The sequence below is a fragment of the Convolutriloba macropyga genome, chromosome 7, assembly GCF_964194025.1.
Source record: "Convolutriloba macropyga chromosome 7, txConMacr16.3, whole genome shotgun sequence".
Taxonomy (NCBI): domain Eukaryota; kingdom Metazoa; phylum Xenacoelomorpha; order Acoela; family Convolutidae; genus Convolutriloba; species Convolutriloba macropyga.
The window spans coordinates 18,887,709-18,913,720 of record NC_134474.1 but is presented as its reverse complement, the minus strand read 5'-3'; the positions used below and the strand labels follow the sequence as shown (position 1 = coordinate 18,913,720).

Genomic DNA, 26,012 nt, shown 5'->3' with positions numbered 1-26,012 from the left:
CTTCTGACGTTTATCGAGAATTTCATTTTCCATTCAAACGTTTTCCAATTCACGACCACCTCATTTCAGAAAAAGGTTTGCTTTTCTCCTCTATCACCAGTGTTTTCAACAATGAGCGAGTCAGCGACTGGAGGCGCAGCTGATCGGCCGCCACAGCCGACATCAGGCAGAAAAAGCACATCCACTCATGTCAGATCAGGTGAGTAAGAATGCAATGCAAATACACGAACAAAGGGATCTTTCTTCCAGTTCCCCCGTGTCGTGTTTTTATTACCCCAGTCACAAATTGTTGCTATATTGCACGTTGCTATTTGAAAAACCGCGCGTGCGCCTGGGGGTCATAAAATTTATATGCCTCCTACGCTGGGGTGGAAACAGAATAGATCCAAAGATATTTTCCCCGTTACTTCAAGACAAATTATGACATTAAATTAATAAATTCTGAAAGTCAATGATCTTCGCAATGTTATGACTGAAAAGCTTGAGCCCGGAAGTTGCAACAAATTTATTTCAAACATAAGCCGACTGAACTCGACCAAACGAGAACTGCAAGACTCATTAGTTGCATAAACAATTTTATATTAAGAAAAATGGGATCTTTTCCGTTTGTGCCCCGAGCTTAGTGGGCGCACCCCCCAGACGCATTTGCCATATTTTTACTTAATGATTTACTATATAATGACACGTGCTCTGCAACTGGGGGGTCCATAACGTACTGGGGGGGGGGGGGGGGACAAACGGAAAAGATCCGAAAAATGCTTGGGATTAATTCCATTCAACCTCTTTCTATCATATCACGGAAGGAGTCCACTTTCAGAGCAAGAAAATAGAGCAGTTCCGGTGTGGACTAGTAACAAGCGCACAGTGCAGGTACCCTCTCGCTTCCTACGCGCACTGGGGATAGAGATGCCAGCGTGCAGGTCAGAGTTAGCAAGCGATGTCCTCATACTAGCCATCAACTGGCTCAACTCAGACACCAGAATTGACAAAGACATCTTGGCAGAGGCCAACAAAGACAAAGGTCGCGCTCAATTTCTTCAAAATCTTTCAGAACTATTAAAACACTCACGTGCACGAAAGTCTGCATTGCCAGAAGTTGCTACTTAGCCAGAAGTTGACTTCCGTTGACTTTCGTCATTTTGAAACATGCGCGTTTCGTGTTTTAAGCCAGGTTACGTGACTTTACAGACGTCAATTCTAAATTCTGGCTTAATATCACGAACCGCGGTTCTCGATAAACGCCAGAAGTTCTCAGTGACCTCAAGCAGAGTCACATGACCATTACTTCTTTACAGAACAACTCTCCAGACTAATCGTTTCTGTATAAAATAAGCGTTTCTGTATAGGTTATTTATGTCACTCTTCCTGAAGTCACTGAGAACTTCTGCCGTTTATAGAGAACTGCGAAGCGGTTCAAAATATTGAGACACAATATTGAAGTGACTTCTGCAGTCACATAAAACCTTGCTTAAAACTCGGAAAAGTGCACGTTTTAAAATGACGAAATTATAAAAAAAGTCACATTTCTGGCTAAGAATATAGGAACTTCTGGCACTTTTAACTTCTGGCACTGTAGACTTTTGGCATTTTAGAATGTGCACATGGGTGTTTTAACTCTCATTAAAATTTAAGCATCTCTGCAATCAAATACAAGTCAATGAGTTTCGACATGTCAATCAACAAACTTGGACTAACCAGCAAAAATTTTTAATTTACGTAAGGAAAAACACAAGGAGAGAGAACGGGGTTCTCCAATCTTCAATCAAATGCGGTGGGGGGTACTAACGGAATGGAGTGCGCTGAATCTGTATCAAACTAAGACGGCGAGCAAGAAAGAAGGAAAGAATTAATTTCTCCGGTTAAATAAGTACATTCTATAACAAATATTAATCGTTAGATTATCAAAGAGACCCGGAGGGGACAGGCAACGGACGATACAGTTCAAATGGACCACGGCAAAAGTATAAATAGAAAAGATATATTTTTTTAAAATTTGGTGCAGTGAAATCCTATTTTTTCCCTCCCAAACGTGTGCCTAAAATTGTTTGAAATCCCTATAACATTGAGCACTACTTCTTGTTCATTCCCTGCCATAGCCAGATGATTTCTTCAAAAATACTTCAAATTTTTCAAAATACTTCAAATTTTTTTAAAATCATTTTCCACTGAAATCGGAAACATTTTCAGAAAAATGGTCACATCTAGTATTCTATTGATGCTACAAGGGTTATTTTTTTCAACGAAAAACCAACACAATTTGGGTACTCCTTTAGCATGCAGGCAATGAGTATGGCAAAATTGAAGCCTTTAGTAAATAGTACTCTTTCAATTTATGATAAAATATGTTAATTTCTCTTGAAGTATTTTCGTTGAGAGTAAAAAATTTTTGGCTAGCCAATACAATTTTACAGCTCGGCATAGAACATCTTTCATTTTTAGCCCTACACAATGGTTCATTTATAAGGCGGAAAAAAGAATTTCTAATAAATTATGGCTTTTCATAGCTAAAAAAGTTATCAGAGTGTTCTCTAAAAAAGTTCTCAGAGTGCAAGTTATTCTCAGAGTGCAAACTAGTGCACATAGTAATCCACGACCAGTATGCTCTTACGACTAAATAACAAAGAATTCTTATCTTTCAACATGTTAAAAACGATATAGCACGACTTGAATACAAAAGACTTCCCTTAAAAACAAAAAATGCTTACTGACTGTAGAGCTCAACATAAATCCTTCCAATAACCGAAAACCCAATGTTTCCGGTCGCTTGCCCCCCCCCCCCCCAAAAAAAAACAAGAACAGCGTCCGTAACTTAACATAGAAAATAGCTTACATTAGAAAGGAGAAGATAAGCATTTTCATTTGAAATTCAAGTCGGATCATGAATACTACAATCTGAAGTTGAGAAAGAGCAAATAAAAAAGAAGGTGAATATAACTAAACAGAAACATTCATATAAGCTTAATGTATATGTCATACATTAGTTGCATCCGATACTTATCTCTTTGTGAATTCTTTTAAAAACTCAGAAGAGAAAAGAACCAATTTAAATAAACAGGAGAAATTTTAAATTTACAGGAGAGAGAGAGAGAGAGAGAGAGAGATCAAAAAGCAATCGAAAAAATCAAACCAATATTTGAGTTCTGGGGAAGAAAGCTGTAGATTTTTTCTATTTAGTTAAAGCCAACTATAACATCACGACGCAGATTTTTCAATTCGAGCAAAAATAGAGAGCTATCTTTTCGCCTTTTCAAGTAAATTATGTGCGTATTCATATACGTCATTGGAGTGTTGAAAAACAAGAATAAAAAAGGCAATTTAAAAAGGAAAATTAAAGAACTGAAAAAACGCCAATGTAACTACCAAAAAAAACACGTGTAAAAACAGATTTTAAGCCTTCAGTAAAAACTATTTGCAATAAACAAAGAAGTTCCTCCACATATTGTGAGAAAAGTTCTGTACCAGGAAAGTATAATGGCGTTTTGAAAGCCATAGATCGCAATACAGTATCAAAGTCTGTAAAAAAGCCAAATGTGGGAAAAAAAGGTTTGAGTTTTAATCAAGTGCCACTTTAGAAGCAACATCTGACCTGTAGCAAACCATTTTTGGAATTATAACATCCCTGTTTCAGTTTTTAATCCACAAAGAAATCAATTAAAGAGACTGTGGGGTAAATAAACGAATTCAAAGGCAAAAGAGTACAGAGAAAAATATCTAATAACTTTGTTTAAAAAAATTTTGTTTAATTTCTCATTCCTTCATGGAATTTACATTATGCTGTATATTTGCGTCCACTCCAAGAATTCGATTTTGTTTTCCGCAAACTTTGTTTTCATTTTATTGGATTCAAATTTTTCCTTTTCAAACCCAAGAAAACTTTATAGAACTATCAAGAGTTTCTATAATACGAACTCAGCAATTCAGACGGGAACAAGGGAGTTGCTAGTAGATTTCAATTTTTGTATTCGTTCATATTCGTTTTGTAACGTCCAAAGTTTTGAATTGTGTCATTCGTGCACTTTTCCGTCAACTTTTCTGATATACTAAAAACTTCGCTTTGACAAAACAGATAATTAAGGAAAAATTCCGCACTTAATTTTTCCTAACGAAAAAATAATTGTTCTGACTTTATAAACTGCTAGTATCACCATAATCGTTATTCTTTTCCGCTACTTACAAATTAATGAAATTTCCATGAAACATGAAATTACATCAAAAATTACAAAAACAATATAAATAAAGATTATCATTATCAAAAAAAAATTCACTAAACTTTTTAACCAGATTTAATGAAACATGTAATCTCTGAAATCATGATTATATCAATCCAATCCTTATAACATACACGGCAGATTGCCGGAAAAAATGGCGTTTTGAAAGCCATAGATCGCAATACAGTATCAAAGTCTGTAAAAAAGCCAAATGTGGAAAAAAAAGGTTTGAGTTTTAATCAAGCGCCACTTTAGAAGCAACATCTGACTTGTAGCAAACCATTTTTGGAATTATAACATCCCTGTTTCAGTTTTTAATCCACAAAGAAATCAATTAAAGAGACTGTGGGGTAAATAAACGAATTCAAAGGCAAAAGAGTACAGAGAAAAATATCTAATAACTTTGTTTAAAAAAATTTTGTTTAATTTCTCATTCCTTCATGGAATTTACATTATGCTGTATATTTGCGTCCACTCCAAGAATTCGATTTTGTTTTCAGCAAACTTTGTTTTCATTTTATTGGATTCAAATTTTTCCTTTTCAAACCCAAGAAAACTTTATAGAACTATCTAGAGTTTCTATAATACGAACTCAGCAATTCAGACGGGAACAAGGGAGTTGCTCGTATATTTCAATTTTTGTATTCGTTCATATTCGTTTTGTAACGTCCAAAGTACTGAATTGTGTCATTCGTGCACTTTTCCGTCAACTTTTCTGATATACTAAAAACTTCGCTTTGACAAAACAGATAATTAAGGAAAAATTCCGCACTTAACTTTTCCTAACGAAAAAATAATTGTTCTGACTTTATAAACTGCTAGTATCACCATAATCGTTATTCTTTTCCGCTACTTACAAATTAATGAGATTTCCATGAAACATGAAATTACATCAAAAATTACAAAAACAATATAAATAAAGATTATCATTATCAAAAAAAAAATTCACTAAACTTTTTACCCAGATTTATTGAAACAAGTAATCTCTGAAATCATGATTATATCAATCCAATCCTTATAACATACACGGCAGATTGCCGGAAAAAATGGCGTTTTGAAAGCCATAGATCGCAATACAGTATCAAAGTCTGTAAAAAAGCCAAATGTGGAAAAAAAAAGGTTTGAGTTTTAATCAAGCGCCACTTTAGAAGCAACATCTAACCTGTAGCAAACACTTTTTGGAATTATAACATCCCTGTTTCAGTTTTCAATCCACAAAGAAATCAATTAAAGAGACTGTGGGGTAAATAAACGAATTCAAAGGCAAAAGAGTACAGAGAAAAATATCTAATAACTTTGTTTAAAAAAATTTTGTTTAATTTCTCATTCTTTCATGGAATTTACATTATGCTGTATATTTGCGTCCACTCCAAGAATTCGATTTTGTTTTCAGCAAACTTTGTTTTCATTTTATTGGATTCAAATTTTTCCTTTTCAAACCCAAGAAAACTTTATAGAACTATCTAGAGTTTCTATAATACGAACTCAGCAATTCAGACGGGAACAAGGGAGTTGCTAGTAGATTTCAATTTTTGTATTAGTTCATATTCGTTTTGTAACGTCCAAGGTTTTGAATTGTGTCATTCGTGCACTTTTCCGTCAACTTTTCTGATATACTAAAAACTTCGCTTTGACAAAACAGATAATTAAGGAAGAATTCCGCACTTAACTTTTCCTAACGAAAAAATAATTGTTCTGACTTTATAAACTGCTAGTATCACCATAATCGTTATTCTTTTCCGCTACTTACAAATTAATGAAATTTCCATGAAACATGAAATTACATCAAAAATTACAAAAACAATATAAATAAAGATTATCATTATCAAAAAAAAATTCACTAAACTTTTTAACCAGATTTAATGAAACATGTAATCTCTGAAATCATGATTATATCAATCCAATCCTTATAACATACACGGCAGATTGCCGGAAAAAATGGCGTTTTGAAAGCCATAGATCGCAATACAGTATCAAAGTCTGTAAAAAAGCCAAATGTGAAAAAGGTTTGAGTTTTAATCAAGCGCCACTTTAGAAGCAACATCTGACCTGTAGCAAACCATTTTTGGAATTATAACATCCCTGTTTCAGTTTTCAATCCACAAAGAAATCAATTAAAGAGACTGTGGGGTAAATAAACGAATTCAAAGGCAAAAGAGTACAGAGAAAAATATCTAATAACTTTGTTTAAAAAAATTTTGTTTAATTTCTCATTCCTTCATGGAATTTACATTATGCTGTATATTTGCGTCCACTCCAAGAATTCGATTTTGTTTTCAGCAAACTTTGTTTTCATTTTATTGGATTCAAATTTTTCCTTTTCAAACCCAAGAAAACTTTATAGAACTATCTAGAGTTTCTATAATACGAACTCAGCAATTCAGACGGGAACAAGGGAGTTGCTAGTAGATTTCAATTTTTGTATTAGTTCATATTCGTTTTGTAACGTCCAAGGTTTTGAATTGTGTCATTCGTGCACTTTTCCGTCAACTTTTCTGATATACTAAAAACTTCGCTTTGACAAAACAGATAATTAAGGAAAAATTCCGCACTTAACTTTTCCTAACGAAAAAATAATTGTTCTGACTTTATAAACTGCTAGTATCACCATAATCGTTATTCTTTTCCGCTACTTACAAATTAATGAAATTTCCATGAAACATGAAATTACATCAAAAATTACAAAAACAATATAAATAAAGATTATCATTATCAAAAAAAAATTCACTAAACTTTTTAACCAGATTTAATGAAACATGTAATCTCTGAAATCATGATTATATCAATCCAATCCTTATAACATACACGGCAGATTGCCGGAAAAAATGGCGTTTTGAAAGCCATAGATCGCAATACAGTATCAAAGTCTGTAAAAAAGCCAAATGTGGAAAAAAAAGGTTTGAGTTTTAATCAAGTGCCACTTTAGAAGCAACATCTGACCTGTAGCAAACCATTTTTGGAATTATAACACCCCTGTTTCAGTTTTTAATCCACAAAGAAATCAATTAAAGAGACTGTGGGGTAAATAAACGAATTCAAAGGCAAAAGAGTACAGAGAAAAATATCTAATAACTTTGTTTAAAAAAAATTTGTTTAAATTCTCATTCCTTCATGGAATTTACATTATGCTGTATATTTGCGTCCACTCCAAGAATTCGATTTTGTTTTCAGCAAACTTTGTTTTCATTTTATTGGATTCAAATTTTTCCTTTTCAAACCCAAGAAAACTTTATAGAACTATCTAGAGTTTCTATAATACGAACTCAGCAATTCAGACGGGAACAAGTGAGTTGCTAGTAGATTTCAATTTTTGTATTAGTTCATATTCGTTTTGTAACGTCCAAAGTTTTGAATTGTGTCATTCGTGCACTTTTCCGTCAACTTTTCTGATATACTAAAAACTTCGCTTTGACAAAACAGATAATTAAGGAAAAATTCCGCACTTAACTTTTCCTAACGAAAAAATAATTGTTCTGACTTTATAAATTGCTAGTATCACCATAATCGTTATTCTGTTCCGCTACTTACAAATTAATGAAATTTCCATGAAACATGAAATTACATCAAAAATTACAAAAACAATATAAATAAAGATTATCATTATCAAAAAAAATTCACTAAACTTTTTACCCAGATTTAATGAAACATATAATCTCTGAAATCATGATTATATCAATCCAATCCTTATAACATACACGGCAGATTGCCGGAAAAAATGGCGTTTTGAAAGCCATAGATCGCAATACAGTATCAAAGTCTGTAAAAAAGCCAAATGTGGAAAAAAAAAGGTTTGAGTTTTAATCAAGCGCCACTTTATAAGCAACATCTGACCTGTAGCAAACCATTTTTGGAATTATAACATCCCTGTTTCAGTTTTTAATCCACAAAGAAATCAATTAAAGAGACTGTGGGGTAAATAAACGAATTCAAAAGCAAAAGAATACAGAGAAAAATATCTAATAACTTTGTTTAAAAAAATTTTGTTTAATTTCTCATTCCTTCATGGAATTTACATTATGCTGTATATTTGCGTCCACTCCAAGAATTCAATTTTGTTTTCAGCAAACTTTGTTTTCATTTTATTGGATTCAAATTTTTCCTTTTCAAACCCAAGAAAACTTTATAGAACTATCTAGAGTTTCTATAATACGAACTCAGCAATTCAGACGGGAACAAGGGAGTTGCTAGTAGATTTCAATTTTTGTATTCGTTCATATTCGTTTTGTAACGTCCAAAGTTTTGAATTGTGTCATTCGTGCACTTTTCCGTCAACTTTTCTGATATACTAAAAACTTCGCTTTGACAAAACAGATAATTAAGGAAAAATTCCGCACTTAACTTTTCCTAACGAAAAAATAATTGTTCTGACTTTATAAACTGCTAGTATCACCATAATCGTTATTCTTTTCCGCTACTTACAAATTAATGAAATTTCCATGAAATATGAAATTACATCAAAAATTACAAAAACAATATAAATAAAGATTATCATTATCAAAAAAAAAATTCACTAAACTTTTTACCCAGATTTAATGAAACATGTAATCTCTGAAATAATGATTATATCAATCCAATCCTTATAACATACACGGCAGATTGCCGGAAAAAATGGCGTTTTGAAAGCCATAGATCACAATACAGTATCAAAGTCTGTAAAAAAGCCAAATGTGGAAAAAAAAGGTTTGAGTTTTAATCAAGCGCCACTTTAGAAGCAACATTTGACCTGTAGCAAACCATTTTTGGAATTATAACATCCCTGTTTCAGTTTTTAAACCACAAAGAAATCAATTAAAGAGACTGCGGGGTAAATAAACGAATTCAAAGGCAAAAGAGTACAGAGAAAAATATCTAATAACTTTGTTTAAAAAAATTTTGTTTAATTTCTCATTCCTTCATGGAATTTACATTATGCTGTATATTTGCGTCCACTCCAAGAATTCGATTTTGTTTTCAGCAAACTTTGTTTATATTTTATTGGATTCAAATTTTTCCTTTTCAAACCCAAGAAAACTTTATAGAACTATCTAGAGTTTCTATAATACGAACTCAGCAATTCAGACGGGAACAAGGGAGTTGCTAGTAGATTTCAATTTTTGTATTAGTTCATATTCGTTTTGTAACGTCCAAAGTTTTGAATTGTGTCATTCGTGCACTTTTCCGTCAACTTTTCTGATATACTAAAAACTTCGCTTTGACAAAACAGATAATTAAGGAAAAATTCCGCACTTAACTTTTCCTAACGAAAAAATAATTGTTCTGACTTTATAAACTGCTAGTATCACCATAATCGTTATTCTTTTCCGCTACTTACAAATTAATGAAATTTCCATGAAACATGAATTTACATCAAAAATTACAAAAACAATATAAATAGAGATTATCATTATTAAAAAAAAAATTCACTAAACTTTTTACCCAGATTTAATGAAACATGTAATCTCTGAAATCATGATTATATCAATCCAATCCTTATAACATACACGGCAGATTGCCGGAAAAAATGGCGTTTTGAAAGCCATAGATCGCAATACAGTATCAAAGTCTGTAAAAAGCCAAATGTGGAAAAAAAGGGTTTGTTTTAATCAAGCGCCACTTTAGAAGCAACATCTGACCTGTAGCAAACCATTTTTGGAATTATAACATCCCTGTTTCAGTTTTTAATCCACAAAGAAATCAATTAAAGAGACTGTGGGGTAAATAAACGAATTCAAAGGCAAAAGAGTACAGAGAAAAATATCTAATAACTTTGTTTAAAAAAATTTTGTTTAATTTCTCATTCCTTCATGGAATTTACATTATGCTGTATATTTGCTTCCACTCCAAGAATTCAATTTTGTTTTCAGCAAACTTTGTTTTCATTTTATTGGATTCAAATTTTTCCTTTTCAAACCCAAGAAAACTTTATAGAACTATCTAGAGTTTCTATAATACGAACTCAGCAATTCAGACGGGAACAAGGGAGTTGCTAGTAGATTTCAATTTTTGTATTCGTTCATATTCGTTTTGTAACGTCCAAAGTTTTGAATTGTGTCATTCGTGCACTTTTCCGTCAACTTTTCTGATATACTAAAAACTTCGCTTTGACAAAACAGATAATTAAGGAAAAATTCCGCACTTAACTTTTCCTAACGAAAAAATAATTGTTCTGACTTTATAAACTGCTAGTATCACCATAATCGTTATTCTTTTCCGCTACTTACAAATTAATGAAATTTCCATGAAACATGAATTTACATCAAAAATTACAAAAACAATATAAATAGAGATTATCATTATTAAAAAAAAAATTCACTAAACTTTTTACCCAGATTTAATGAAACATGTAATCTCTGAAATCATGATTATATCAATCCAATCCTTATAACATACACGGCAGATTGCCGGAAAAAATGGCGTTTTGAAAGCCATAGATCGCAATACAGTATCAAAGTCTGTAAAAAGCCAAATGTGGAAAAAAAGGGTTTGTTTTAATCAAGCGCCACTTTAGAAGCAACATCTGACCTGTAGCAAACCATTTTTGGAATTATAACATCCCTGTTTCAGTTTTTAATCCACAAAGAAATCAATTAAAGAGACTGTGGGGTAAATAAACGAATTCAAAGGCAAAAGAGTACAGAGAAAAATATCTAATAACTTTGTTTAAAAAAATTTTGTTTAATTTCTCATTCCTTCATGGAATTTACATTATGCTGTATATTTGCGTCCACTCCAAGAATTCAATTTTGTTTTCAGCAAACTTTGTTTTCATTTTATTGGATTCAAATTTTTCCTTTTCAAACCCAAGAAAACTTTATAGAACTATCTAGAGTTTCTATAATACGAACTCAGCAATTCAGACGGGAACAAGGGAGTTGCTAGTAGATTTCAATTTTTGTATTCGTTCATATTCGTTTTGTAACGTCCAAAGTTTTGAATTGTGTCATTCGTGCACTTTTCCGTCAACTTTTCTGATATACTAAAAACTTCGCTTTGACAAAACAGATAATTAAGGAAAAATTCCGCACTTAACTTTTCCAAACGAAAAAATAATTGTTCTGACTTTATAAACTGCTAGTATCACCATAATCGTTATTCTTTTCCGCTACTTACAAATTAATGAAATTTCCATGAAACATGAATTTACATCAAAAATTACAAAAACAATATAAATAGAGATTATCATTATCAAAAGAAAAATTCACTAAACTTTTTACCCAGATTTAATGAAACATGTAATCTCTGAAATCATGATTATATCAATCTAATCCTTATAACATACACGGCAGATTGCCGGAAAAAATGGCGTTTTGAAAGCCATAGATCACAATACAGTATCAAAGTCTGTAAAAAAGCCAAATGTGGAAAAAAAAGGTTTGAGTTTTAATCAAGCGCCACTTTAGAAGCAACATCTGACCTATAGCAAACCATTTTTGGAATTATAACATCCCTGTTTCAGTTTTTAATCCACAAAGAAATCAATTAAAGAGACTGTGGGGTAAATAAACGAATTCAAAGGCAAAAGAGTACAGAGAAAAATATCTAATAACTTTGTTTAAAAAAATTTTGTTTAATTTCTCATTCCTTCATGGAATTTACGTTATGCTGTATATTTGCGTCCACTCCAAGAATTCGATTTTGTTTTCAGCAAACTTTGTTTTCATTTTATTGGATTCAAATTTTTCCTTTTCAAACCCAAGAAAATTTTATAGAACTATCTAGAGTTTCTATAATACGAACTCAGCAATTCAGACGGGAACAAGGGAGTTGCTAGTAGATTTCAATTTTTGTATTCGTTCATATTCGTTTTGTAACGTCCAAAGTTTTGGATTGTGTCATTCGTGCACTTTTCCGTCAACTTTTCTGATATACTAAAAACTTCGCTTTGACAAAACAGATAATTAAGGAAAAATTCCGCACTTAACTTTTCCTAACGAAAAAATAATTGTTCTGACTTTATAAACTGCTAGTATCACCATAATCGTTATTCTTTTCCGCTACTTACAAATTAATGAAATTTCCATGAAACATGAAATTACATCAAAAATTACAAAAACAATATAAATAAAGATTATCATTATCAAAAAAAAATTCACTAAACTTTTTACCCAGATTTAATGAAACATGTAATCTCTGAAATCATGATTATATCAATCCAATCCTTATAACATACACGGCAGATTGCCGGAAAAATGGCGTTTTGAAAGCCATAGATCGCAATACAGTATCAAAGTCTGTAAAAAAGCCAAATGTGGAAAAAAAAGGTTTGAGTTTTAATCAAGCGCCACTTTAGAAGCAACATCTGACCTGTAGCAAACCATTTTTGGAATTATAACATCCCTGTTTCAGTTTTTAATCCACAAAGAAATCAATTAAAGAGACTGTGGGGTAAATAAACGAATTCAAAGGCAAAAGAGTACAGAGAAAAATATCTAATAACTTTGTTTAAAAAAATTTTGTTTAATTTCTCATTCCTTCATGGAATTTACATTATGCTGTATATTTGCGTCCACTCCAAGAATTCGATTTTGTTTTCAGCAAACTTTGTTTTCATTTTATTGGATTCAAATTTTTCCTTTTCAAACCCAAGAAAACTTTATAGAACTATCTAGAGTTTCTATAATACGAACTCAGCAATTCAGACGGGAACAAGGGAGTTGCTAGTAGATTTCAATTTTTGTATTTGTTCATATTAGTTTTGTAACGTCCAAAGTTTTGAATTGTGTCATTCGTGCACTTTTCCGTCAACTTTTCTGATATACTAAAAACTTCGCTTTGACAAAACAGATAATTAAGGAAAAATTCCGCACTTAACTTTTCCTAACGAAAAAATAATTGTTCTGACTTTATAAACTGCTAGTATCACCATAATCGTTATTCTTTTCCGCTACTTACAAATTAATGAAATTTCCATGAAACATGAAATTACATCAAAAATTACAAAAACAATATAAATAAAGATTATCATTATCAAAAAAAATTCACTAAACTTTTTACCCAGATTTAATGAAACATGTAATCTCTGAAATCATGATTATATCAATCCAATCCTTATAACATACACGGCAGATTGCCGGAAAAATGGCGTTTTGAAAGCCATAGATCGCAATACAGTATCAAAGTCTGTAAAAAAGCCAAATGTGGAAAAAAAAGGTTTGAGTTTTAATCAAGCGCCACTATAGAAGCAACATCTGACCTGTAGCAAACCATTTTTGGAATTATAACATCCCTGTTTCAGTTTTTAATCCACAAAGAAATCAATTAAAGAGACTGTGGGGTAAATAAACGAATTCAAAGTCAAAAGAGTACAGAGAAAAATATCTAATAACTTTGTTTGAAAAAATTTTGTTTAATTTCTCATTCCTTCATGGAATTTACATTATGCTGTATATTTGCGTCCACTCCAAGAATTCGATTTTGTTTTCAGCAAACTTTGTTTTCATTTTATTGGATTCAAATTTTTCCTTTTCAAACCCAAGAAAACTTTATAGAACTATCTAGAGTTTCTATAATACGAACTCAGCAATTCAGACGGGAACAAGGGAGTTGCTAGTAGATTTCAATTTTTGTATTTGTTCATATTCGTTTTGTAACGTCCAAAGTTTTGAATTGTGTCATTCGTGCACTTTTCCGTCAACTTTTCTGATATACTAAAAACTTCGCTTTGACAAAACAGATAATTAAGGAAAAATTCCGCACTTAACTTTTCCTAACGAAAAAATAATTGTTCTGACTTTATAAACTGCTAGTATCACCATAATTGTTATTCTTTTCCGCTACTTACAAATTAATGAAATTTCCATGAAACATGAAATTACATCAAAAATTACAAAAACAATATAAATAAAGATTATCATTATCAAAAAAAAATTCACTAAACTTTTTACCCAGATTTAATGAAACATGTAATCTCTGAAATCATGATTATATCAATCCAATCCTTAAAACATACACGGCAGATTGCCGGAAAAAATGGCGTTTTGAAAGCCATAGATCGCAATACAGTATCAAAGTCTGTAAAAAAGCCAAATGTGGAAAAAAAAGGTTTGAGTTTTAATCAAGCGCCACTTTAGAAGCAACATCTGACCTGTAGCAAACCATTTTTGGAATTATAACATCCCTGTTTCAGTTTTTAATCCACAAAGAAATCAATTAAAGAGACTGTGGGGTAAATAAACGAATTCAAAGGCAAAAGAGTACAGAGAAAAATATCTAATAACTTTGTTTAAAAAAATTTTGTTTAATTTCTCATTCCTTCATGGAATTTACATTATGCTGTATATTTGCGTCCACTCCAAGAATTCGATTTTGTTTTCAGCAAACTTTGTTTTCATTTTATTGGATTCAAATTTTTCCTTTTCAAACCCAAGAAAACTTTATAGAACTATCTAGAGTTTCTATAATACGAACTCAGCAATTCAGACGGGAACAAGGGAGTTGCTCGTATATTTCAATTTTTGTATTCGTTCATATTCGTTTTGTAACGTCCAAAGTATTGAATTGTGTCATTCGTGCACTTTTCCGTCAACTGTTCTGATATACTAAAAACTTCGCTTTGACAAAACAGATAATTGAGGAAAAATTCCGCACTTAACTTTTCCTAACGAAAAAATAATTGTTCTGACTTTATAAACTGCTAGTATCACCATAATCGTTATTCTTTTCCGCTACTTACAAATTAATGAAATTTCCATGAAACATGAAATTACATCAAAAATTACAAAAACAATATAAATAAAGATTATCATTATCAAAAAAAAATTCACTAAACTTTTTACCCAGATTTAATGAAACATGTAATCTCTGAAATCATGATTATATCAATCCAATCCTTATAACATACACGGCAGATTGCCGGAAAAAAATGGCGTTTTGAAAGCCATAGATCGCAATACAGTATCAAAGTCTGTAAAAAAGCCAAATGTGGAAAAAAAAGGTTTGAGTTTTAATCAAGCGCCACTTTAGAAGCAACATCTGACCTGTAGCAAACCACTTTTGGAATTATAACATCCCTGTTTCAGCTTTTAATCCACAAAGAAATCAATTAAAGAGACTGTGGGGTAAATAAACGAATTCAAAGGCAAAAGAGTACAGAGAAAAATATCTAATAACTTTGTTTAAAAAAATTTTGTTTAATTTCTCATTCCTTCATGGAATTTACATTATGCTGTATATTTGCGTCCACTCCAAGAATTCGATTTTGTTTTCAGCAAACTTTGTTTTCATTTTATTGGATTCAAATTTTTCCTTTTCAAACCCAAGAAAACTTTATAGAACTATCTAGAGTTTCTATAATACGAACTCAGCAATTCAGACGGGAACAAGGGAGTTGCTCGTATATTTCAATTTTTGTATTCGTTCATATTCGTTTTGTAACGTCCAAAGTATTGAATTGTGTCATTCGTGCACTTTTCCGTCAACTTTTCTGATATACTAAAAACTTCGCTTTGACAAAACAGATAATTAAGGAAAAATTCCGCACTTAACTTTTCCTAACGAAAAAATAATTGTTCTGACTTTATAAACTGCTAGTATCACCATAATCGTTATTCTTTTCCGCTACTTACAAATTAATGAAATTTCCATGAAACATGAAATTACATCAAAAATTACAAAAACAGTATAAATAAAGATTATCATTATCAAAAAAAAATTCACTAAACTTTTTACCCAGATTTAATGAAACATGTAATCTCTGAAATCATGATTATATCAATCCAATCCTTATAACATACACGGCAGATTGCCGGAAAAAATGGCGTTTTGAAAGCCATAGATCGCAATACAGTATCAAAGTCTGTAAAAAAGCCAAATGTGGAAAAAAAAGGTTTGAGTTTTAATCAAGCGCCACTTTAGAAGCAACATCTGACCTGTAGCAAACCATTTTTGGAATTATAACATCCCTGTTTCAGTTTTTAATCCACAAAGAAATCAATTAAAGAGACTGTGGGGTAAATAAACGAATTCAAAGGCAAAAGAGTACAGAGAAAAATATCTGATAACTTTGTTTAAAAAAATTTTGTTTAATTTCTCATTCCTTCATGGAATTTACACTATGCTGTATATTTGCGTCCACTCCAAGAATTCGATTTTGTTTTCAGCAAACTTTGTTTTCATTTTATTGGATTCAAATTTTTCCTTTTCAAACCCAAGAAAACTTTATAGAACTATCTAGAGTTTCTATAATACGAACTCAGCAATTCAGACGGGAACAAGGGAGTTGCTCGTATATTTCAATTTTTGTATTCGTTCATATTCGTTTTGTAACGTCCAAAGTATTGAATTGTGTCATTCGTGCACTTTTCCGTCAACTTTTCTGATATACTAAAAACTTCGCTTTGACAAAACAGATAATTAAGGAAAAATTCCGCACTTAACTTTTCCTAACGAAAAAATAATTGTTCTGACTTTATAAACTGCTAGTATCACCATAATCGTTATTCTTTTCCGCTACTTACGAATTAATGAAATTTCCATGAAACATGAAATTACATCAAAAATTACAAAAACAGTATAAATAAAGATTATCATTATCAAAAAAAAAATTCACTAAACTTTTTACCCAGATTTAATGAAACATGTAATCTCTGAAATCATGATTATATCAATCCAATCCTTATAACATACACGGCAGATTGCCGGAAAAAATGGCGTTTTGAAAGCCATAGATCGCAATACAGTATCAAAGTCTGTAAAAAAGCCAAATGTGGAAAAAAAAAGGTTTGAGTTTTAATCAAGCGCCACTTTAGAAGCAACATCTGACCTGTAGCAAACCATTTTTGGAATTATAACATCCCTGTTTCAGTTTTTAATCCACAAAGAAATCAATTAAAGAGACTGTGGGGTAAATAAACGAATTCAAAGGCAAAAGAGTACAGAGAAAAATATCTAATAACTTTGCTAAAAAAATTTTGTTTAATTTCTCATTCCTTCATGGAATTTACACTATGCTGTATATTTGCGTCCACTCCAAGAATTCGATTTTGTTTTGAGCAAACTTTGTTTTCATTTTATTGGATTCAAATTTTTCCTTTTCAAACCCAAGAAAACTTTATAGAACTATCTAGAGTTTCTATAATACGAACTCAGCAATTCAGACGGGAACAAGGGAGTTGCTCGTATATTTCAATTTTTGTATTCGTTCATATTCGTTTTGTAACGTCCAAAGTATTGAATTGTGTCATTCGTGCACTTTTCCGTCAACTTTTCTGATATACTAAAAACTTCGCTTTGACAAAACAGATAATTAAGGAAAAATTCCGCACTTAACTTTTCCTAACGAAAAAATAATTGTTCTGACTTTATAAACTGCTAGTATCACCATAATCGTTATTCTTTTCCGCTACTTACAAATTAATGAAATTTCCATGAAACATGAAATTACATCAAAAATTACAAAAACAGTATAAATAAAGATTATCATTATCAAAAAAAAATTCACTAAACTTTTTACCCAGATTTAATGAAACATGTAATCTCTGAAATCATGATTATATCAATCCAATCCTTATAACATACACGGCAGATTGCCGGAAAAAATGGCGTTTTGAAAGCCATAGATCGCAATACAGTATCAAAGTCTGTAAAAAAGCCAAATGTGGAAAAAAAAGGTTTGAGTTTTAATCAAGCGCCACTTTAGAAGCAACATCTGACCTGTAGCAAACCATTTTTGGAATTATAACATCCCTGTTTCAGTTTTTAATCCACAAAGAAATCAATTAAAGAGACTGTGGGGTAAATAAACGAATTCAAAGGCAAAAGAGTACAGAGAAAAATATCTAATAACTTTGTTTAAAAAAATTTTGTTTAATTTCTCATTCCTTCATGGAATTTACATTATGCTGTATATTTGCGTCCACTCCAAGAATTCGATTTTGTTTTCAGCAAACTTTGTTTTCATTTTATTGGATTCAAATTTTTCCTTTTCAAACCCAAGAAAACTTTATAGAACTATCTAGAGTTTCTATAATACGAACTCAGCAATTCAGACGGGAACAAGGGAGTTGCTCGTATATTTCAATTTTTGTATTCGTTCATATTCGTTTTGTAACGTCCAAAGTATTGAATTGTGTCATTCGTGCACTTTTCCGTCAACTTTTCTGATATACTAAAAACTTCGCTTTGACAAAACAGATAATTAAGGAAAAATTCCGCACTTAACTTTTCCTAACGAAAAAATAATTGTTCTGACTTTATAAACTGCTAGTATCACCATAATCGTTATTCTTTTCCGCTACTTACAAATTAATGAAATTTCCATGAAACATGAAATTACATCAAAAATTACAAAAACAGTATAAATAAAGATTATCATTATCAAAAAAAAAATTCACTAAACTTTTTACCCAGATTTAATGAAACATGTAATCTCTGAAATCATGATTATATCAATCCAATCCTTATAACATACACGGCAGATTGCCGGAAAAAATGGCGTTTTGAAAGCCATAGATCGCAATACAGTATCAAAGTCTGTAAAAAAGCCAAATGTGGAAAAAAAAGGTTTGAGTTTTAATCAAGCGCCACTTTAGAAGCAACATCTGACCTGTAGCAAACCATTTTTGGAATTATAACATCCCTGTTTCAGTTTTTAATCCACAAAAAAATCAATTAAAGAGACTGTGGGGTAAATAAACGAATTCAAAGGCAAAAGAGTACAGAGAAAAATATCTAATAACTTTGTTTAAAAAAATTTTGTTTAATTTCTCATTCCTTCATGGAATTTACATTATGCTGTATATTTGCGTCCACTCCAAGAATTCGATTTTGTTTTCAGCAAACTTTGTTTCATTTTATTGGATTCAAATTTTTCCTTTTCAAACCCAAGAAAACTTTATAGAACTATCTAGAGTTTCTATAATACGAACTCAGCAATTCAGACGGGAACAAGGGAGTTGCTCGTATATTTCAATTTTTGTATTCGTTCATATTCGTTTTGTAATGTCCAAAGTATTGAATTGTGTCATTCGTGCACTTTTCCGTCAACTTTTCTGATATACTAAAAACTTCGCTTTGACAAAACAGATAATTAAGGAAAAATTCCGCACTTAACTTTTCCTAACGAAAAAATAATTGTTCTGACTTTATAAACTGCTAGTATCACCATAATCGTTATTCTTTTCCGCTACTTACAAATTAATGAAATTTCCATGAAACATGAAATTACATCAAAAATTACAAAAACAGTATAAATAAAGATTATCATTATCAAAAAAAAATTCACTAAACTTTTTACCCAGATTTAATGAAACATGTAATCTCTGAAATCATGATTATATCAATCCAATCCTTATAACATACACGGCAGATTGCCGGAAAAAATGGCGTTTTGAAAGCCATAGATCGCAATACAGTATCAAAGTCTGTAAAAAAGCCAAATGTGGAAAAAAAAGGTTTGAGTTTTAATCAAGCGCCACTTTAGAAGCAACATCTGACCTGTAGCAAACCATTTTTGGAATTATAACATCCCTGTTTCAGTTTTTAATCCACAAAGAAATCAATTAAAGAGACTGTGGGGTAAATAAACGAATTCAAAGGCAAAAGAGTACAGAGAAAAATATCTAATAACTTTGTTTAAAAAAATTTTGTTTAATTTCTCATTCCTTCATGGAATTTACATTATGCTGTATATTTGCGTCCACTCCAAGAATTCGATTTTGTTTTCAGCAAACTTTGTTTTCATTTTATTGGATTCAAATTTTTCCTTTTCAAACCCAAGAAAACTTTATAGAACTATCTAGAGTTTCTATAATACGAACTCAGCAATTCAGACGGGAACAAGGGAGTTGCTCGTATATTTCAATTTTTGTATTCGTTCATATTCGTTTTGTAACGTCCAAAGTATTGAATTGTGTCATTCGTGCACTTTTCCGTCAACTTTTCTGATATACTAAAAACTTCGCTTTGACAAAACAGATAATTAAGGAAAAATTCCGCACTTAACTTTTCCTAACGAAAAAATAATTGTTCTGACTTTATAAACTGCTAGTATCACCATAATCGTTATTCTTTTCCGCTACTTACAAATTAATGAAATTTCCATGAAACATGAAATTACATCAAAAATTACAAAAACAATATAAATAAAGATTATCATTATCAAAAAAAAATTCACTAAACTTTTTACCCAGATTTAATGAAACATGTAATCTCTGAAATCATGATTATATCAATCCAATCCTTATAACATACACGGCAGATTGCCGGAAAAAATGGCGTTTTGAAAGCCATAGATCGCAATACAGTATCAAAGTCTGTAAAAAAGCCAAATGTGGAAAAAAAAGGTTTGAGTTTTAATCAAGCGCCACTTTAGAAGCAACATCTGACCTGTAGCAAACCATTTTTGGAATTATAACATCCCTGTTTCAGTTTTTAATCCACAAAGAAATCAATTAAAGAGACTGTGGGGTAAATAAACGAATTCAAAGGCAAAAGAGTACAGAGAAAAATATCTAATAACTTTGTTTAAAAAAATTTTGTTTAATTTCTCATTCCTTCATGGAATTTACATTATGCTGTATATTTGCGTCCACTCCAAGAATTCGATTTTGTTTTCAGCAAACTTTGTTTTCATTTTATTGGATTCAAATTTTTCCTTTTCAAACCCAAGAAAACTTTATAGAACTATCTAGAGTTTCTATAATACGAACTCAGCAATTCAGACGGGAACAAGGGAGTTGCTCGTATATTTCAATTTTTGTATTCGTTCATATTCGTTTTGTAACGTCCAAAGTATTGAATTGTGTCATTCGTGCACTTTTCCGTCAACTTTTCTGATATACTAAAAACTTCGCTTTGACAAAACAGATAATTAAGGAAAAATTCCGCACTTAACTTTTCCTAATGAAAAAATAATTGTTCTGACTTTATAAACTGCTAGTATCACCATAATCGTTATTCTTTTCCGCTACTTACAAATTAATGAAATTTCCATGAAACATGAAATTACATCAAAAATTACAAAAACAATATAAATAAAGATTATCATTATCAAAAAAAAATTCACTAAACTTTTTACCCAGATTTAATGAAACATGTAATGTCTGAAATCCTGATTATATCAATCCAATCCTTATAACATACACGGCAGATTGCCGGAAAAAATGGCGTTTTGAAAGCCATAGGTCGCAATACAGTATCAAAGACTGTAAAAAAGCCAAATGTTGAAAAAAAAGGTTTGAGTTTTAATCTAAAACTACAAGCCAGAAACACACAAAAAGTGCAACCCAGTCAAAACAATAAGACCTGTCAAAATTTTAAAAACATACCCGGCAGATTGCCGGAAAATAGCCGCCGTTGATTCCAATAAGCATGATTGGGATTGAACGAATAGAATATATCGAAAAAAAAAGATTTTTGTACAAAAAAATTTTTTAAGTCCGATTTATTTTGATGGCATTTCGTAGTTGAACATACTTCTGTTTCTTAAAGAGAGGCTACAGGGGCTACTATCAATACCAATAAGCATTAGAGATGGTAACTAAGACCTATAGGAACGATGTTCAAATAGCGCGCATCTAAAATTGGGCTTTATGGGTTTATCCCGTTTCTATTTCTGACTTCAGTTTTTTATACCGACTCTGTTCATTTTGAATTGCTTTGCTGAGCAACTGATGTTCAAATTCACTTTTAGCAGAATGAGAGAAGAGAGAAACTAGCCTAGAGAAGTCAAAAAGATTTCACGCAAAATGTCGAAAAAGCGGCAAAATGGTAAAGCGAAAAAAAGTTTGACGAAGTAAAAAAAAAAAATACGAGCGCAATAATAGCCGGCTGAGAAGATGAGGGCGGCTATTAATAATGGAGAACAATAGGATCAAATTCAATCTAAAATCCCGAATTAAAAAAATGGAATTAAAAAATTTCTTATTTTTTTGTAACTCTTTTCTTCCTGGACTTTGAAGGGTTGACTTCTTTGTTGTCTTAGCTAAACTAAACTGCAGAGTACTAGAGACGATCACATACGGCACACTGTTGGGTTCAATGTTTTATGTTTTTTATCTGCCCAAAAGCTATAAAATGACTATCTCTGCGATGCTGAACCAAATTAAAATTTCAGTGAAGAAAAAACCTGCCTGGCATTTAGATTACCCCATTTACCAAAAAATGTTCAAACAATGAAGTACGTCAGTTTATAGCACCAAAAAGCATAATGGAGTGCGATACAGCTCAAAGCCAAATAAAAAATTTCATTTTTAACACCGATTAAGAGTTAGGCTTCTTTATCACATCGCAATTCAACTACTTTTTAACAGGTTTCAAGCCCAGCAGAGCTATAGTAGACCGGCTGCCCGATTTCATCATAGACGCCAACAACATTATGATATTCAGAGCACTGTTACAATTGAAACAACTCAAAACACGGAGCAGAATAATCAACATCAGCAAACAAGGTCGGTGTTCACAACATTGCAGCACAAAAGCGACCATGCAAATGTAATCGACAACAATGCTTAAAAAAGAAGTTAACTAATCTGAACTAGATTGTGTTAAAATCACAATTTGAGTCATATGGCATTTTGTGAATGAGCAGCGTTATGGCCACAGTTCTTTTCTATTTTAAGAGAATAGCTGTTATCTACTCAAGCATCGTGTAAGTGTTTCTGATTCAGCCAAAATAATATGCTCTGACAAAATACGCAAAAAAATTATACGTAGACATTGTTCTCAAATGGGAACTGCTACCTGTCCACCGTGGCAAAAATGTGTTTTCATTTCTCTGGGTGAACAAACTAATGCTGTTCTGCGCTGATAATGAGGGGAAGGGGGATTCCTAATCCATCTTTTGGAGTTGGAAATTATTGTTCTAATTCGCATTTATATAACAGTTTACCAAATGCAAAAATACCCACTGATCTTTCGGCCAATACTCCAATTTCAGAAAAGCCGTTAGTGATACAAGCATTCTAAATAGTCTTTCTGATAGTTTTAACAATAGGGTAAAATATTGGTCATATTTTGGTTATCTTGGCTTTGGATATTTTGCTCTGACCTGCTTATCTAAACGCCTTCCAAAAAACGGTGAATTAGATATATGACATTTTGATTAAAATTAAACTTGGAAAATTGAACGCCGGCAATAAAACTATGCAAAAAAAGACACAAAATGAGAAATGTGCATGATGAAACCGGTCAGCCTGCGCATTTAAGGGTGTAGGCGAAACAAATCATTAGTCAAAAATTTGATTGCTAAATTTGCTAACAGAATTTAAAACGCTCAATAGAAGTACTTCAAAATCCAATCTTCTTGTCACTATAAAGTATTCAAGTCTCCCTGACAATTGTAAAAAGCAAAAGGAAGAAGTATCCGCGAGGGATGTCAAAATGTACTATATTGAACTGAAGAACATGCACTCTATCACCCCAATTTTCTATAAAGATCATCATAAGGAACAATTGTGCAGTTCATAGCGTCAAGAAGAATTTGATGTACCTTCTTTGAATGCTTTAATTGGTATTCCCTGAAATTCTACAAAACTTAGGTCACATTTTGTCTAACGGCTGCAAAATTGGTCTTCTAATGAGATTCTGCCTCCAAACCAATCCGCTAAAAAAGGCTATTATTACCACCTGTTTTTCATATGAAGCACAAATTAAATCAATCATTTATCCTACATGCACTGACAAAAGCAAACGTTCTACACTCATTCTCGACTCATTGACAATTGTTACATCTTAACCTGCCTGTTTATGAAGCTAAATTTTGCATTTTAAACTCAATACTCTTAAAGCAATTTCAACAGATTTCACGTGTGACTGAAATTACCAATCATTACGGAAAACTGATCAATTTCTATCTAGGTTTCTTAAGGATTTGTGATAAAATGTTATTGGAAGTTTTGCATTTATATTAGTCATGCGGGCTTTTTAATGCGATTTTTTGCTTAACCGATTGTCGTCTGAACGTTTTGTCCTCAAAAACAGGTGAAACGCCTAAACAGTCTCTAAGTATTTGATACAACTTTTGAGGAGATATGGTGTGCAGGGCGTTTTTTAATCTAAAATTTTGAACCCCAACTACCCCCTCACCCCCCGTCTACCTTCCTGCATCTAGCGGTTTGCACTCCCTTCATTCAGCCCTCACCCAAACCCATAGCCCATCGCTTGACCCCCCTCCCAACCAATAATTCACGCCCTAATGACAACTCGCACTAGCAAAATCTCACTTTTGACAATTTCGAGAAAAAGCTCTTTACTTTTTTGCACTTTGACTCTGTAAATACATTAGAACATAAATCCCAGTCTCTGTCGTGCCCTCGGACTAGAATTTATTTACAAGCAAATACTCGCAAGTTCTTGCAAAAAAAACCGGACAAACAGTGAATTTCATTTCCATCCGAAATTGGTAACTGGGTGCGGCGACTTTTTCCAAAAAGCTCGTCTCGGAAAACCTCAGACCATTTCAATTTAATTAACTTAATTTAATTGCAGACAGCGGAAGCGACCAAGAAGCAGAATCACTACAAGAACTGTACATCGGACTGTGTGCGCTACTAGCTTTCAAAATCAACATCACCCAGTCTCGAGAGGAACTGCTCGAAAAATTCAGGTTAGTAACAAAGTTTTCAAAATGTAAGCAACACTTTTACTCTTCGTACCATAGCTACTAATATATATCCGGGTAGCTGACTCAATCTTAATTGGGATTTATATAAGCGGACCTGATTTAATTTCAGTGCGTGATTTATTTCAGTAAGTGTTCCCCGCGGGGATTTCTACTGAAATCTTTCCAAGATCGATGGTATTTTCGCGATAGTTTTTTTTGTTCTCGCTTTTGTCCCAACATGAAAAACAGATACTCATTTAGCCCTATCACTAAGATACACTATCACATAATTAAGTAATCAAAGTTTTTGCAGCTCTACGAGCGAGGAGCTGAACAGAGTACAAGATGATATTCAACTTCTTCAGAGCTCCGATGGTCCCACCAGTAGCATCAGTCCCATTGTTGAAACATTCCTACAAGTGGATGCCTCTGTCGACACAGAGGGAAAACAGTCATCAGGTATTTTTCACCCAATCAAGAGACCCATTCTTTATTTAGTGAAACAATTAGCGAGGCAAAACGGCTGCTATAAAAATCTGCACCCGATCAAACTTTCCAAACTTATGCCAATTAACAAACAGGGAAATAAACACTTTCATAACGACTTCAATTTGCCAAATTTCCACTCAGTAAAAAAGTTCTATTTCAGGTCAATCCTCGATGAGTTCTGTTAGATCATAAAAAATTTGTACTTCCTATATTAACTTTTCTTTGAACAATCGAACTTCAAATCAGGCTCCTTTTATGCAATGTATGCTTTCATATTAGACATATCCTCCCGTAGGTCTGTAATTCTATAAAAATTCCACTTCCCGGCTTGAATCCTAAGTCCTTGAATGAATTACAGGTCTGATAAACTTGGAGATTGACGACCAATTCTCAGGACAAGGCTCAGTCCGCATCCGACCAGGAAAACCCCTTCTGAAAAGTAACAGTCTTATGTCAATGAACAACAATAAGGAGAAAGAAAGCAACCCAAGCAGTAGTATGGGTCAATCCAACGCAAACAACCAGAGGAACAACAGTAACAGCAACAATTAGGAAACAATTATCTTCAAGTGAGAACTCGAATAGTCACTTTGGCGACGCCTTAGTTATTCTGGCGATGTCTTAACTGTATGTACCGAAACGCAGCTTTTATGTAGAACAAAGCAAAAACAAAGCACCAGAAAATGACTCACCTACAAGATCTTCATTTTCTAAGAGAGCAAGGAGGGAAGGCGAAAAAAATTTGGCTCACCGAGGAAAAATTTTCATGTGAAACAAAATCTGTGAAAGAAAATTTG

At 32.2% G+C, this 26,012-nt stretch overlaps 5 protein-coding genes across 5 annotated transcripts in view; 4 read left to right on the top strand and 1 right to left on the bottom strand.

Moving 5' to 3' along the window:
• Positions 1 to 26,012, top strand: part of LOC142342672 (failed axon connections homolog) — a 548,023-nt gene that overhangs the window by 26,378 nt on the left and 495,633 nt on the right. The window lies entirely within an intron of this gene.
• The window catches only part of LOC142342673 (failed axon connections homolog), a 546,280-nt gene that overhangs the window by 26,378 nt on the left and 493,890 nt on the right, over positions 1 to 26,012 (top strand). The window lies entirely within an intron of this gene.
• LOC142342670 (cleavage stimulation factor subunit 1-like) overlaps positions 1 to 26,012 on the bottom strand; it is a 518,885-nt gene that overhangs the window by 1,985 nt on the left and 490,888 nt on the right. The window lies entirely within an intron of this gene.
• The window catches only part of LOC142342666 (putative transporter YutK), a 280,988-nt gene that overhangs the window by 26,373 nt on the left and 228,603 nt on the right, over positions 1 to 26,012 (top strand). The window lies entirely within an intron of this gene.
• On the top strand, positions 13 to 26,012 carry LOC142342142 (uncharacterized). Its single transcript, XM_075393342.1, has 6 exons — positions 13 to 199; positions 818 to 1,021; positions 22,436 to 22,573; positions 24,612 to 24,729; positions 25,040 to 25,185; positions 25,574 to 26,012. The coding sequence occupies exons 1-6, from the start codon at positions 112 to 114 to the stop codon at positions 25,765 to 25,767; spliced, it is 888 nt and encodes a 295-aa protein (XP_075249457.1). The 5' UTR covers positions 13 to 111; the 3' UTR covers positions 25,768 to 26,012.

What these genes read in the sequence shown, in the direction of transcription:
- LOC142342142 (XM_075393342.1), top strand. Translation starts at nt 112, where the DNA reads ATGAGCGAGTCAGCGACTGGAGGCGCAGCTGATCGGCCGCCACAGCCG. An exon ending in ATCCACTCATGTCAGATCAG is followed by an intron (nt 200 to 817) that starts GTGAGTAAGAAT and finishes GTCCACTTTCAG; the next exon opens with AGCAAGAAAATAGAGCAGTT. An exon ending in AGAGGCCAACAAAGACAAAG is followed by an intron (nt 1,022 to 22,435) that starts GTCGCGCTCAAT and finishes ACTTTTTAACAG; the next exon opens with GTTTCAAGCCCAGCAGAGCT.